General features: G+C 49.0%; 1 protein-coding gene across 1 annotated transcript in view; it reads right to left on the bottom strand.

Annotated features, from left to right (window-relative positions):
• TMEM86A (transmembrane protein 86A) overlaps positions 1-15,688 on the bottom strand; it is a 26,595-nt gene extending 10,907 nt beyond the window's left edge. The window contains exon 1 of the mRNA XM_071427801.1: positions 15,320-15,688. Within this exon, the coding sequence (XP_071283902.1) occupies positions 15,320-15,340 (21 nt within the window). The 5' untranslated portion in view covers positions 15,341-15,688. The remainder of the gene's footprint in view (positions 1-15,319) is intronic.
• Between the last annotated feature and the right edge of the window lie 698 nt (positions 15,689-16,386).

Raw genomic sequence — 16,386 nt, forward strand, 5'->3', positions numbered from 1 at the left:
AGTCAAACTCCTCTGGTGCTCCTTGTCACCTATCTCAATGTTTAGGCTAATCCCTTTAATATACCTTTCCTGTGAAAATACTGCATACTCAGATATATCCCAGCAGCAAACAAGCCAGTAAAGGCACAAATCTTCTCTCCCATCTACACAGATCCTCCTGCTTAGGCAGCTGCAGATCACCCTGAGGATACAGCCTCTCACCTAACCCATTCTTTCCCTGCCCTGTAGCCTCATGTCTGGAGCTGGATGTTGGAATCACAAGTGTCAAAACCCAAGACATCAACCTCCCAGGTGAGGATGTCACTTCCTTGGCTGACTAATACCAACATCAACCTCGTGTGGCTTTGTTCTAGCAATATTCTAATAATACAGTAATTGCAGGAAGTGTTTTGACTCAGGACTCTACTGTATAAATACAGAATAAAAATGCAGCACGAGCACTTGGCTACTCATAAAAAAACCACAACAGGGGCAGGGCACAGAGCTACAGGCTCCACAAGCTGGGTCTGCTCTTGATGAACACTTACCTGAGACCACTCTGCACAGTGATATGCATTGTGTTCACCTGCCCTCCTGCACATTTCTGCATTTCAGTGCAGGTGGGTAAAAGTCTATGTGAGAAACAAAGCTATGATTTTATTTCCTCCTGGAAAAGAGAGGAGGGCCAAGACAAGGAGCAAAAGAAAGGACTGTAACTGCTTCCATGCCTGACTGAGCTATGTCCCAGAGTCTTATGGGAGGCCTGTTTCCACTTGCACCTAAGGCAGTGAGCTGACCCCCTGAGCTCCCCTGCATGCAGGGGTTCACCCTCAGTCTTCTCATTTCTTTGGTCAAGCAAGATTTATTTCCCGCATATCACAATGACTTCCCACTACTCATGGCCAAAGCATACAGAGGCTTCCTGCACTGGAGGAGGACATGGGGGGAAATTTAGAGGCATCCGAACAGATTTCACACTGTCAAGTCCAACTTTGGTTTGGTTTTTTTTTTTCCAAATAACTTGACCCTTTTTTTGCTTCCTGCATCATGGGACATTGTCATGACCAGTGTCCATCTTCCTTTGATGCAGGATGCCTTGGTGCAGATACCTAGAACAGGTGAAGATCGCACAGGAAATAATCCATGCTTACAGTGCTCAGGTGATAAAGCCTAATCTCATAAAAACTCAGGATCATTTACGGGCACAAGCAAATGGAGTCAGGTGGAGTTGGAAGACAGAGGCAGAGGCAGTGGAGGGCATCTTCACATGCAGTATCTAAAAAGGGAATGCAATCTCTGAAGCAGTGAGGCTATAAATAAAGGGCATCCCAAGAACACAGTGACTTCAAAATTTTTCTCACATCTGATGGAAATTTCCCCAGCATATCAGCAGTTTCTTGGCAGTAAGGTATTTCATCATACATTATTCATAGGCTATTGCCAACACAATTTTTAAACACTCCATTAAACAACCAGGCTACACAATTCCCTAACAAAAGGACATCAGCAAGCTGTTAACTTTCTTGTATTACATGGGGAGCCGCCGTGAGTCCTCTACTTAGGCTGTCTAAATTAATCACCATTTACCACTCCTGGTCTGCATTCCCTGGGAAAATTCTGGCAGCAAATAGCAAATGAACTTGAAGTACAAGTCATAAAAACCCATATAGTCTCCTCACAGTACTGGGGTTGCCTGGGAACTATCAAGTATTGTAGGGGAAAGAGTGCATAGAAGCATACAGGAGAGTATTTGGGTTAGTAAACATGGTAGGTTTTAATACCTCATATTAAAAGAAAAACACCTGCTAGGAGCAGTTACAATTACCATCACAGCTTGCCCTCCCCTGTGTGCACACATTATGAGACAGGTTTTAATTACACTTGTCATTTCCCCAGGAACCTTGCCTTACTGAAGCTAAGACAAGAACCTGTGCAGAGCAATTATGTTTACTTCGTAAGCTTAAAATTACTTTTTCTCACTATCTGAACGTAAATTTTGCAAGCCCAGACAGCTTTATTTTAGAATAATGGTTTGTATTATTTCCATCCTAATAATAATTGAGGAATTTTTCATGCATAAGAGTTACAGCACTCTCATGTAAGAATGATCTCATACTTCTAGAAGGGCTGCAGACTTCTCATCATTGACACTTTATTTCTTAACACTTTTTCTCCAAGTAGACTTCAGATGAGTTAGTTCCAACCATGCCCTTGCCCATCATGGAATGCTGCAGCTCACTGGAGCCCCTTTTATGGCTCTGACCAAGATGAGGGCCCCATGAGTTGCACTTTGGAATGTGGGAATACTTTGGAAAAGTCCTCCAAGAAAAACTGAGGCAACCAGAGGGTGAGGCTGGGGATTATCCTCTGTTTGGCCACATGGCTGAGGCTCGGAAAGGGGTGATGGGGCAATTTGCCACCTGAAGGACAAGTCAAGACAGGTACTGGAAAACCATGTACCAACATGACTGGAAGCTGTGGTTTGAGGAAAGCCAAGCATATAATAATCCATGATGGGACTTGCTGTACCACAGGGAAGGGGAACATTATTTCTTGTCTGCATGGATAAATTGGATTAAACCACCCATCTCCTTTGTCCCTGTGTCTCAGAGACAGAATGTGAGATGGGGCTGCACCATGGGGCTGGAAAAGGAAGCACTTGATAGAGGTGACAAGATCTTTTTTGCTAATGTATGTGATTGTCATGGCTTTAAGCTGGGTTTTGCCATTTTGTTACAAATTCTATTGCATTTTTCTTCCCAAATCTTTTCTCCTGCCACTGCTAATTTACTTTGTGCTGAAATGCAGTACAGAAAATACCTTGAATGCAAAAACAAGGCAGTATTTCCAACATTTTAATTTCTAAACTGAGCATAATTTGGGGCTTTTTCTCAACTGCTATGGCTACTAAGTTACTCAGAGTCTTTTAAAACTAGTTTAAACTGCTATAAAGCCACTATCTATGTATTTGTAGAAGTACAGTAGAAATATTATTTATTAAATTATCTGTGTTTCACTGGATTTCCAATCCAGTGAAACTCTCCAAGACTTGGGCAGACTAGGAGCAAGTTGTGTCTTGGCTCTCACTAAGAGACTTTGTGCCAGATAATCTCCAGAGGTGCCTTCTAATCCCAACCATTTCTGTGATTCTGTTCAATCAGAACATGGTACTGGAACTTGCAGCTTTCTGGAGGCTTGGGGCTTGGATATCCACCTCTCTGGGTGCTCCCAGGTTTACAGGATCCCTTCTTGTTTTGCCTGTACTCATTCTGCTCCAGTTTGAAATATTGCTGTGTATGGCCTGTCTGACTGCTGCAAGCACATAACCAAGCCAAAAAATTTACACCTGGCTCCTCTTCTCCAGAATGAGCCCCATCCATAGAGGAACAGCTACACTCACAAGACAGTGCCTCGATTTTCTTTAACATTTTGGAGTCAGTTGTCTGTATCTATATCACAAGGGGGAAAGCAAATCCAGCTGCCACAGAGAGGGAGACATCTTCCTCCTGAGGTACAGAAGAACATCAGAAGCTTGTTGCATTGAAATGCTAAAGTTGGACAGAGTTCACTGTTCCTAAGCCTTGCACTGGTCCCAGGAAACAATGTGGAGTATCAACTAATGCTGTTCTCTTTGCAAAGCCCCCTAACTCAGCCTGCAATGAAAATGAGTATACAGACACCAGCTGAGTGCCAGCCTGCTGTGGGGATATGGCTCACACCACTTTGCACTGGGCTGAAAAGTGCAGCTTTCCAGGAAAAGTGCTGTAAAAATAATACCCCAGCCATTCCACTGAGCAACACTTGAGCACAACTGTGTGCACTGGCCAAAGAAAGCTGGGCTGTTGTCCTCCTCCCATCGGCCTTGTACCATTTTGTGTCTGAGCTGCTCCTCCTGCTTTTGGCATCCAGCATTGTGGATCCTGCCTTGGTTCTCCCCTACTGTGACGATAGCTCTCACCCCCAGCTGTGTGCCAATAAATATTTATTTGGCTTTGTTGCCATGTTTGCTGCCACTGCAAGCCCATGGTCCTTGTTTCTCGCTGCCCAGGACATGTGGCTCTCTGCAAGGCTCTCCAGCTCTGCTCTCCTGCAGGAACAAACATGTTCCTGGGGAACAACTGATTGCCTATTGCCATTTGTCAAGGAAGGTACTGGCTTGCACGTGTCCCAAGATGCTCCTGAAAAACATTCTGAAAATAAGTGCTCATTATGGAAGGTGGTGAAGAGCTACTGAAGCAGCCAGTCAACCTGCCTGCAATACTGTGTTGATGCAACATATTTTAGCAATTAATAGGAGGGTTTTTGTTTGTGTTGGAGATGCCAAGGGCCAAGTATCCAAAGCAGATGGCTCCTGAACAGGCTCCACATGCTGCAGGAAATTCAGGGTGATAGATAAACCCTCCTCCCCCCTCAAGTGGAGATAAGACTGTAGAGGCTGCATCTAAAACAGATTTGTGAAATAGCAAATAAATCACCCAGAAGATGGTACGTGCTTTGCATGTGGGAGAATCTGCATGCTGATAATCCCTTCTCCATCATGCTTATGCCATGCAATGAGTTTTGCCAGGTCTTTATTGCAGCTTCTGGCACTCCCCAGCATAACTCAGGGCCTCTGTTTCTCCCACAAGGGTAATGCAGTGAAACTCAGCTCATGCTCAGCTGTTCAGTCAGACCTGTTTGCAAGGGATCAAAAAATCATGGATCTGTCTGACAGGAGCCTCTGTTGTTCAGCACAAGCCAAAAGTAACAGGACTCTGCCTGAACACTTCCAGCCTGCAAAAGGACCATCCTCCCAGCTCAGACACATGAATGTCCAAGGTAGCTCTTCCACCCCCAGGGTCTCTTAAACACCTGCAAAATTGGGCTGATTTGTTGGCTTCCATCATTCCTCCCTCTACTCCACCAGTCTGAGTATTCTCTCCCCTACCTCAGTTAAGCAAACTAAAGTCCAGCTGTACTTCCAAGCTTTGCTTCACAACAGACCAAATCAGGGTTGAGAGCTAGAAATACTTGACTTCTTTTTCTTAAGATCAAGCTATGGCTATTTGCCAGAAAAATACAATTAAAAAATTGGCACAGGCCCTCACTGCTCTTGGGTGGTGAGCTCAGCTATATTGCTTCACAAATTCTTGGCACCAGAAAAGTCGCCCTTTGGTGGAGGCACAGAGGAGCAGGCAGCGGGCAAGGATCAATCAAAGTGGCATCTAACAAAGGCCCCCGTGCACAGCTGGGCTGCTCCAGACACAGCTGAATGCAGGAAAAGGAACCACACCAAAACTTATTTTCACCACCAAGTCAAAGTGCTACCCAACTTGCAGTCACATTAACACTCAACCAAATCTCCAGATTAACCATAGAGGGGATGAAAACCTGTCAGCACCAAGGGGGCTTCCAGATGGGTGCAGAGAGAAGGGAGGAAATTGCAGCACGAGGTTCCCTGCAGATGCCTGGCAGCAGGGCAATGTTTGCCTGTGCCAGCCTCTCCAGGTGGAATGGCAGCTCAAGCTCCCACAGCGAGGCAGCACGCCCGGGCACCGCGGGGCACAGCACTGCCACCCAGCTGAGCCCAAAAATGGGCTGGTTTGTGCCAGGAGAGCTGGGCAGCACTCCTTCACAGGCTCCTCAAGCTGTGGCAGTGGCTGTGGCAGTGACACGAGGCTGCAGACACCACTTCTGCAATGTAAGTAAAACAGCAGCTCTGTCTTGTCATCAGGTGCTTAAGGAAGAATGTAAAACATGCTGGGTGCTGAGCAGTCACACTGACCAGGCTCACAGGGCTGCTGACGAGGCCAGGCTGGCTCAGCAGCCAGTGTGACCTCTTGGACATGGTAGCTCTCTGCTGCTACACCCATGAGATAAAAAACATGCATCTGCAGACATCCAGTACGTAAAAAAGTCACAAATGGGAAACTAGAGTCCTGCCCTCAAAAGACTTCTTGTAGGAGGCTCTAGAAATGTGAGGGAACAGTCCCTAAGGAGCCTAAGGTAGATGGAAGAGGTTCTGGAGCCAAGGAAATCACCCCACAGCTCAGGGCACTGCTTGTGCCACAGATTGCAAGAGGAGCCCACTCCTATTTCTTGCCTTTTGAACCATGGCACTGCCCAGAGCTATCCTGAGACACTGGACCACGGTGTTCCCTCCAGCAGTTAAGGAAGTTACAGTATCCATAAAAGTTATCTCCTCTACTGAAGAGAAGACAAAATCCTGTTAGCTTGCTAATGAGCTACACAACAGTGTCTCTGGGACCTTCCTGCACTGCCCAGGACCCAGTGCTACCAGGCCAGGCAAAGTCAGGCACTGCTACACCCACCAACACCTTACAAACTCACTGGGGTACCTGCCCTTGGCTTTCTGGCACTGCAGGGAAGCCTTCAGGGTGGTGAAGCCTTTCTTTAGCAGATGTTAACTCATAAAATATTACAGACAGATACATTTCACCCTGAAGATTCAGCCTGGAAGTACATATTTTTGCTAGGGTTTGTTTTTGGGGGTGATTTTGCTTTTTTTTTTCCATTACCCATCATCTGTCCTGTCTCCCAGACTGGCACAGGACCACAAGCTGGGCTATTTTAAAAACCTCTTCTTAACCTGCAGTAGTAATGATTGACTCCATATCTGTAGCAATGCTATAGCTGTCAGCAGTTTTGGAGAGTATGGTCAATAATGTGCACTGCCAAGCACTAACAATACTAAACTAGTCAAGAATTCAAAAGCCTCTTCAGGCCTGCAGGGGCTGTCATAGAGTAGTGCTTTCAGGATAGTTCAATGGCTCTCAGAAATGAAAGCAAAAATACAGTATTTGCCTGAAAGCATCTTATCTCAGAGCAGAGATTGCTTTTCCCCCCTGGGATTCCAGATCTTCCTCTTTGTGTAGCAGAAAGCAAGCCTCTCCAAACATTTCCTTTGCTGTAACACTCACAAAAGAACGCCTTGCAGGTGCTTGAAAACCTGAACCACAATGGGTCTGTCTTTTCATTTTGCTCATCAGAAATGCAGTGCTGCCACAGCAAAGGCACACACCCTTCCTCTTGAGTGAGGTCAGGTGGGGCCACATCCCTATTGCTACTCTGGGCATCAGGAGGAGGCTGTGAAGGCACAGGGAATTTCAGGAGCCAGGTAGCCAGCACCCTGAAATGCACACCTGGTACCTGTCCCAGGCAATTCCTCCCAGGATGGGAAGGGGCAATTATTTGGCCAGTCACACTAGAATCCAAATAAAAAATCTCTACTGCTTACAGGAAAGTGTCCCCAGCTTATCCTGGGGAGGGCTTCCAGACTACAAGCACTTGCTCTCAGCAGACTCATGGTTATTCATATCACACTTCTCTGTGACAGGCAGTTCAGACTTCTGTTACCTAGCAAGAAGCAGTTTTAGGCAAGCCCAACATGCGAGCTGCAAGGCACAGAGCCACAGCAAAAAGCAGCATCCCCTTGCAAGGCCCATTGCTACAGACAAGTGCCACCCACTGACATCTACCCCAGAGCTGTGTGGCAAAACTGGAGCCTCTCTCCAGCCTCTGGTGCAGACCCAAAACAAAATAAACAAAATACCCCAGGGAGAGCTGTCAGTTCTTTCCTTGTCAGCACCAAGGGCAGGCTGAATCTCCAGGTAATAGCAGAGAGGAATCTGCAGAGAGAGTGCTTTGTTCCCAGGGCTGAAACCCATCTTCAGCCTGCACTCTCCCATCCCCAGCATTATTTGCACCCCACAACCCACTGCAACATTTATGTGCTTGTCAGAGGGCTCCAGCCACTCTGTCATTTTGCTGCAGCACTGGGGATGCGCAGGAGAATGTGTACTCAGGGAAAATGGGCATTTGGCAAAGCTCTACCCTGCCCCACGCTGCTTTGCCACCAGGGATTGGTATTTGTGAGGGGAGGCCCTTCCATCCAGAACCATCCTCTTCATCAGAGAAATGTCATTTTACCTGCAATCTGTGGGGAATAACATGGGTCTAAAGGAAGGGCATTGCAGACACTGGTGCTGTCACAGCCCTTTGCAGGAGCAGCCAAAGAGCCACTAGTGCAGCCCAGAAGGCAGGTGGCACCCAACAGGCTGTACCAGCCCCACCAGCCATTGCCAAAGACATGCCAAGGGTGAAACTGCCTCAGGCATTCAAAAGGCACTTCTGGCTCACACAACAGACTGGCGCACACTTGGCAGAGGTGAGGCTTTTGCAAAAGGAACAGGAAGGAAGAACTGAAACAGAAGGGGAAGGTGGCTGCCAGTGTCTGGGAAAGCTGGCAGCTCTGCACAAGAGTTTTTGCTGTTTGAATTCTCACAAGGGGCTGCAATAATACCAAATAGGGCTGTGCTGGGAAACCCAGGAGGGACTGCTCAGCTTGTCTGATGCCTATTAGGAAGCTGAATGAAAAGCTTTACTCTACCTGTGTATCATGTCCTGCAGGTTGAAAGCTTGTGAAATACTGATATTAAAGGAAATCAGAAGGGAAAAATAGCAATAAATCCCAATAAAAATGTGTATTTAGAGAGATGCTACTGTGATACCTTAAAAAAAGCAGCAGCCCTCCTCAATGTTATCATGGGATCACTATGCTTAAGAGACAGGAGGGTGTTAAGGTTAAAGGATGATAGCAGAGCCACAGATTTTACTTCCAATATCCATTCTTGTGTCAAGATGCTGTGACCCAGATAAGTCAGTATCAGACACAACTTACCTGAAGACAAATTGGATCTTCCCAGCCAGTCTCAACAGATGTGGAGTGGGCAGGTGCAAACACTAACCCACACACTCCCAGGACTCACACTGATACACCAAGGCTTTTACTTACAAAACCCCTGCTGTAATCCAGCTGCATAAACAAATGCAGACCACACTCACAAATGAATGTGCAGCTGCTTACCAAGATTATTCCCTTTATATTGAGGGTGCAAATCCAGAGATGCAACCAAGCAAAGTGGAAACTTCAATTAGAACATCAATTAAGTGATAACCTTGTCATCACACTCCTTTTATATCAGGGTTGCAGGGAAAAGCCACAAAACTTACTTAGTTCCTCCTGCAATGGAAAGCACTGCTATCCATACCCTAACAAAATCAAAGACTCAGGCAAATAGGGATACAGTAGCCAACCCATGGCCTCAGCCCAGCTCTGCTGAAGCCATGTAAATGTGAATGTAAATGTGAAGATCTGTCTGGTGTGCCTAGAGTGTGCTAAAAAATGAGCAGCTGGCTTAAGGTCAAACTTCCTTCAGTCTCAAGCAATGATTCAATCAGAGACTACTTGCGACCAGCAGAAAGGCACTCATTTTGATATATAACAGGAAATTTAATGCCTGATGCCATATCTGCCTCCAAAGCTGGTGTCTGGTGAGAAGCAAAACATTAAACTTTACCATTCATTCAAACTTGACCAAAGTCTCAAGGCCAATTCGGTAACAAGGGTTGTCTCATCTTTTCTCAGTTTTGGCAAGAACACGTCTTGCAGTAATCTACAGGAATTAGTTTTTGGGAGAAGACTAGCCTGCTGGTAGAAACAAGACATTTTCACAGGATTGCAGCAAGGTGAATCAAAAGAGCCACTATCCTCACTAACAGGCAGGTTTGCAATACAAGAGTCAGCCTTGCAAAACTGACTTAATGCAAGAGACACGAGTTGCATTTATTGAGAAATAAGAGAGAGAGAATCTGCATCTGTGCAACTCTTGAGTCAGAGGCTGCAGTGTGAGCCCCTGGCCCTGATGGTGTCTGAAATCCTTCCCAGCCCAGCACACCTGAAATCTTTAGGAAAGGTCTTGCCCAGCCCATCTACTGCCTTTCAGCTCTGGTGGTGTGTAAACACCCAGACACAGTATGTGCTGTGTCACCTGGATACGTGCTCACATCCAGCATTATATGGAGGGATGTTCTAGACTGACACATTTGTCACACAGAAACCTGTCATTAGCTGAAATGCTATTTAGATCAGGGCAGTGTAAGAAATGGGTATAGGAAGGGCACAAGCAGGCTAGAAGAAGAAATAACCATCACCCTCATTTTGTGTATGTTGCAGTAAGCAAAATCTGCATCTCTACTGTAATGACAAGTCTACTGGGCATTGTGTGACATGAAGGACAGCAGAAAAATTAAGTGGTGATATAATAACCACTTGGGCCTCCAGGAGGGAAGGGAGTTATGTAACTAATAGTCTTCTTGCTATTCAAGAGTTTCCACATGCTAGCAGAAGATGGGTTCCTGATGCCATCTTTTTCTCAGAGCCTAATGTCACTGGAGTTATTATTTCCTCAGCACTCTGAAGTTACCCACAGAGAAGATAACTTTGGCTCTTCTGCCACACTCGGCGTATTTTGGATAGACATACTTGGGCAGGAGGAGAGAATGGAACAAATGCACCTCTGTCCTTCCAGAGGAATTATGTGGAAGTACAGACTTCTGAGCTGCACCCACTATCTGAACGCTCGGAGCACACTTTGAACAACAGAAGCGCGTGCCTTGAGTGATACACTTGGGTTAATGAAGCCTTTAATCCACAGCACTGCCTGCAGCAGTGATCATCAGCACTGCCTGCTTAATGCTCCCTCCCTGGCACTGGGGAGAGCGTGAGAGAAGCCTGCACTTTGCAGGCTCCACTAGCCCACCCTCCCCTAGCAACAGCTCCAGCAAAGAATGTCAATGTCACAGCAAGAATGCACAAGTTCAGTCTGAAAAAATAAATCGTGGCACGTAACACTATGCCTGGGCTTTAGCTGGCATAAATCAGCACAGCTTTTCTGCTCAGACCAAAGTTTTTAGGCTTCTCCCAAAAGGTGGGACTGACATAAATGTTACTAAGATCCAGCTAAGTTTTCCCAAGGTGATTATTCCCTCTTTTCAGTGAGCTCAGATGCTTAGAAATATTTTCTATCTTTCACTTACATTGACTTGGTTTTTATAGTAGTGCCATAGTTATTTATGCACTATATAAATGTGCATGTCTACAAGCTCCTGCACAATACAATCCCAATTTATGATGCATTTAAGTAATGGGGGAAATTACAATGAAAGCATCAATGTTGCATAGAAATAGAGAACAAGCAAAATTAACCCTAAAAGTTACTTCTAACTTAGATGGTTCCTAACATTTCATTCATTAATGCAGAAACAATACACCCTCTCTGTAAGAGGCAAAAGCTGAAACAGTTCCAGAGTGATCTGGCTTTCTTGCTTTCAGCAGAAGTTTGAGGATTACGGAGCACCCTTCCTAATAATAAATCTTAAAAGCTATGCTTCGACCTACTGCTGCTACAATTGCCCACAGTGCAGAGTATCTAAGCAACCTGAGTTACATCAGGTTTCCATACCCATCTGGATCTGTTCAGAAACACAAATGATACCCACCCAGTCCTCCAGCCCAATTCCATATTTCTTGCTGGTGAATATCTTTCCAGATTGTACCTTTCAGGTACTTTGCCCAGTTTTTGCAAGTCACTTTTATACTCTGTCCCAGTGGCATCCTCCATCTTTCCCGAGGGCTGACAAGGGCTGCTCTCAGGAGGGTGCTGCTGCTTCCCACCCAGAAGGGATGGGGCTGAGGGCTCCATTGCCTTCATGCAGTCAAAACAATATACCCTTTCCCAACCCAGCTATCTCTGTTTAAAGATGCAAACAGACCAGAGGACGAAAGGGAAGGGATGGGGATTGTTAACATATGGATTCTGGGCAATAATCTGTCCCAAAGAGTGTTTCACCTGTCTCCCAAACAGAGGGCTGTGCTAGGTCAAGTACAAGTCGGGCATGGAGGGAATGTTGTAGGGATGAGAGCCCTTGTTTATCTTGTTCTAAAAGACACACCCAATATCATCTATAACTTCCCCCAAAGAGATCTACCCTCAGCCAACTAATATCTGTATTTCCCATGCCCTGTTTTCCTCAAAGTGCTGTGAAGCTCTACACTAAGTTTAGTCCTAACTTGAGGGACAAAATAGGGTCCCTTCGAGCAAGAAGCATTATGTAAATGTCAGAATGACTGCATGTCTCCAGGCTCATCTCCTGCACACTTGTGGCTGCTGCAGTCATGGTGCCTGCTGGGCAGAAAGGTCCTTAGGGCAAGAGCTATCTCCCACAAGCTCACAGTAAAAACTACTTAGGCAACAGTGTTGGGTGTGGGGGGAGCTGGACAAAAATCATTAACGAGTGCTCTTTTATTAAGGTGGGATCAGTGATGACCGAACAAAAATGGAATTAAACCTCACATATCCATGAAGCAAACATGCTGTTTATCAATACAGTGCTCCAACTGCAGGCTCTCAGCCCACATGTCTTTATGCAGAAAAAACAGCTCTTAATCAGAGCAGTATCAAGAATAACAATTTTGAAGCAGGACACTCCTGCTTGCCTAGCAGAGTAAGCAGTGAAAGCTTCCCTTCAAGGTGACTTCCAACCAGAGTGAGCATCGCTCACCAGATGGAACAGGATGGCAGACAAATGCATCTTCCCTGCCACAGCCCAACGCCATGCAAGTCTAGACTAACATCAGCAGGACTCCAGAGCTTTATCCCAACTGAGGACCTGGCACAATATGTTAAAAGGTACTTTGCCACCAGACTTGTTTATTTGTGGGCATGCTCCCCACTCAGCACATAGGAATTGTGCAGCATCAGAGACCACAGCTTGATGAGCTCTGCACAATGCTGTGGTCTCTCTGTGTGCACTGGGTGAACATTCCAAGCCCTCTAGGCAATGATGCACATCTGGCAAGCAGCATAAACAAGCAGTCCTGGCCTGGTCCTCTCCATGGACCGTGCCTCCTTGCGTGGTTCCTTCCCGCTATTAGTTGCACAGCAGACAGAGCTCACGGGTTTTGACTCTGGTTAAAAGTGTCCTAAGGAAGAAAAGAAGGGGAGATGCAGGAGAGTAGGTTGTGTGTAAGCAACCAGGGCCACCAGCTGCAGTACTGTACAAAGGCCATCACTTTGAGAGCAGCAAGAAAAATCCTGTCACTCTCAGAAGTGCTCTTCTAGTGTTCTCCCCATTGAAGCTGATGCTGCAGTGTGCTGGTAGAGGATATACACTACAGACAAATCAATTCCTCTGGCTAGTTTGATTATGCCTCAGGTGCTGCCCCTCCAGAGAATCTCCCCATCATGTCATTGCAGCGATATCCACGCTGGCTCCAAAGATCCAAAGCAAAGGCAGTGCAGTACAGAGATAAGGGCTGGGCCCCCGGGCGAGCACCCAGCTGTGGCCAGACCGATGGCCACTGCCCTTCCCTTCAGCAAGAGACTTGCTGGAGGGAGTCCACCAGCTGTGGAGCCATCCTGCTCCTGACCCCCAGCTGTACAAGGGCCACACCACACTCCTGGGCAGCCCAGATTGCTGTGTGACACCGATTCCAGCCGCCCTTCCCGGCCGTGGCACAGCCGGCATGGAGCAGCACCGTGCCCTCCTTCAGAGGAACAGCAACGTGACAAGCACCAACAGAGTGGTGCAGAAAATTGCTCCTCAGAACACTGAAGGCTTGCAGCTCTTTTTTTGTGAGCTGTGTGGAGGATCAGTCGCCCTCCCCTCTCACCTCCACAGCAATGGCAAATAGCTGCAGCTCTGGTCACAGCTCCTGGTCTTATCATGCCTCCAGTTCCCCATAGTTTCACACCTGCATTAGCTGCCTTTGGAGAAGTAAATTGTTCACATGTCAGGGATACAGCCAGAGCAGAAATGTGCTTTGTTACATGTCAGAAGGGCACGTGAGAAAATAAGGCTTTTTTCATTTTCCTCCCCAGTTTACCTTCCTAAAGCCTTCCGGTCTGAACTCCATACACCCTTCCCAACACGTACTCGTGCTTTAGTCATTTGCCTCAAAACTCGGTTGAAATAACACTCTGCAAGACCACCCTGGATGCACTATCACAACAACCAAGTACTGCCTTCTGCAAACTGTGAAACAAATCCTGTCAGTTTCTGAGCCATTCCAGTACTGTCCCAACATGAGATTTTACTTCCAAGATACACATAAACAATTCACTATAACCAAAAGTATTACTGAAGGACAAATTTAGTTTATGGCACAGAAGCACAAAGATACCAAGCCTTTTAAACTGTTTTGGAAAAACACACACAAAAAAAAAGTTTGGCAGTACAATGTTATAATTTCCAAGCTACTTCCCTCTGTCACTAGAGATAAAAGTCATCCCCAGGCTGCTGATGAACTTACCAGGTACATGTTGATAACTGGGGGAAAATTCATCCAAACTAACAGAAAATACAGCCTGCAGTGCCGAACTGGCAAAGCAATTTAACAGTTTTGAACGCCAGCTTTCTGAGTTAAGATCAGGACAAGATTTCTACCTGCCAGAGAGTTTGCAATAGCCTGGCCCTTAACCAAAGAATTTCAAAACAAGATGAGAATGGATCCACAGGGAACAAGGACACCAGCAGTAGGTGTTCAGCGCTGCAGCAAAGCACCAGGAAACTTTCCCACCAACAGTTATCCTTACAGCATGTGTTAAGTCTGCTGGGGTATTCCAGCAAATCCCTCACTTTCTAGAAAGGCAAACATGCAAAGCAGCGTGTCTAACAGTGCAGCTTCTCTGCTGTTGGGCAGTTTTTTCAGCAATGAAACAGCCCCGTTCACCTGCAGGGGCAGTTCCTCCTATTGCTGGCACAAGCCACAGCTCCTTCAGTTACCAGCTTGGTTCCATCAATACAAGAATTATGCCGCACACATCACCGACTCACAGGACAACAGCGAGTTGCTATCTTATTGCTGCTTATGTTAACTAAGCATCGTGACACCCCATGAGACAGGCAGGTGACACCGGTCCCAGTCTCATGTCGTTAGGCGGTGGAAGTGCCAGACTGACTTGCAGACGAGACGCGGTCGCGGCGAGAGGTCACCCAACCTACGGAAAGGTCTGTCCCACACGGGGGTCACCACACACGCCTCAGCCCAAACCAGCACCTGGACAGCAAAGCACCTCGGATGGCGAGGCAGAGGTGCCTGCGAGGGCAAGGGAGGCCGCGGGGACAGGAGGATGCTGCCGGGCACTGCCGCGACGCGAGCCCAGGGCAGCCGGGGCAGCGCCGCTCTGAGCAGATGCAGCGCACGTAGAGCAGATGTGCCGTGGATGTGTTTAAAAACAGACAGGACAAGAGGAGGACGCGGCGGAGACCCGCCGGGGCAGGCGCACCGCTGGAGCAACAGCTGCCGCGGGAGGCCGGGGTGAGCATCGCGGGGGGCGGGGGTGGCCGCCGGTGCCGGGGCTCCCGGCGGCTCGGGGACAGCGCCCGGGGAGCGGGTGGGAGAGCACCGGCCGGGAGCGGGGACAGCGGCCGGGAGCTGGTGGGAGGGGGCGCGGGCCCCGCCGCCCGCCCGTCCCCCCGCCGCGCGGCCCGCACTCACCACGGTGACGGGGGACACCATGTCGGCGGCGGGGCGCGCTGCTGCTGCTGCTGCTGCTGCTGCTGCTGCTGCTGCTGCTGCCGCTGGTGTGGCCGCTGTCGCCGCTGCGGCCGCTGCCCAGCCGTGCCCTGCCTGCCTGCCGGGGCGCTTTTTTAGGCGGCGCTGACGTCACAGGAGAGGGGCCCCGCGGCGAATGCGCTGCGGGCAGGAGGAGGGGGCGGCCCCGGGCCCGCCCGGGCGGGCGGCGCCGATCCGAGCGGGCGGCCCCGGCCCCCGGCCCGCTGCCGGGAGGGCGAGCGCCTCGCCCGGCCCCAGCCACGGCGGCGTCAGCGGCGCCTCCGCCTCCCTGCCGGGCGCCCTTCGCAGCCGGCGGAGGCCGGGCCGAGCCGCTGCCCCTCCCCGGGGGCGGCCGCAGCGGGCGGGTTCCACGGCGGCTGAGGGGCGCCAGGGCCGGCCCGGCGCCCCCTCCCCCGGGGCTCCCGCCCGGCGGCGCCTCGCGGGTGCGGAGCCCCGGGCCGGGCACTCGGGGCGGGACCGCGTCCTTCGCTCCCGGCACCGGCCGTACCAGGCGCTGGGCGGGAGCAGCGCCCTCTTCAGCCCTCGCTCTCTGCCAGGCCCGTCCCGTCTCGGCTCCCCGCTCCACACACCTGGTCCCTGCCTGTGCCCGCACACCCCAGCCCCGGCGGCTCTCCTCCCTTCCCTTCCTGTGGCTTCCCGCCTGCCGCTCCTGCTCCTGCCCTCCCTTTCACATCCCTGTTTCTTGCACAGTCCCCTGCGGAGTCCCACTCTTTCTCCTCTACCTTGAGTCTCCACTACCCCATGTTTCCATGCTTTTTCCTTTTCAGGGGCTTCTCCCGTTTCACAATTGCCCCTTTAACATTTCCTATCATCTCCATCCAATGATCACAGGTCCTTATCAAGCCCCTCTCCCTGGCAGGGCTCGCCGTACCTTCCAGCCCTGTTCCTGCTGCCAGTGGCTCCTGTGCCCTCCCAGGAGTGGGTCTCTGCCAGCTTACATCCCCATCCCCATCCCCATCCCCATCCCCATCCCTATCCTTCTGCCAAGT

The sequence above is a fragment of the Agelaius tricolor genome, unplaced genomic scaffold (genome assembly GCF_023055355.1).
Source record: "Agelaius tricolor isolate 1412-34295 unplaced genomic scaffold, bAgeTri1.0.p SCAF_5, whole genome shotgun sequence".
NCBI classification, from domain to species: domain Eukaryota; kingdom Metazoa; phylum Chordata; class Aves; order Passeriformes; family Icteridae; genus Agelaius; species Agelaius tricolor.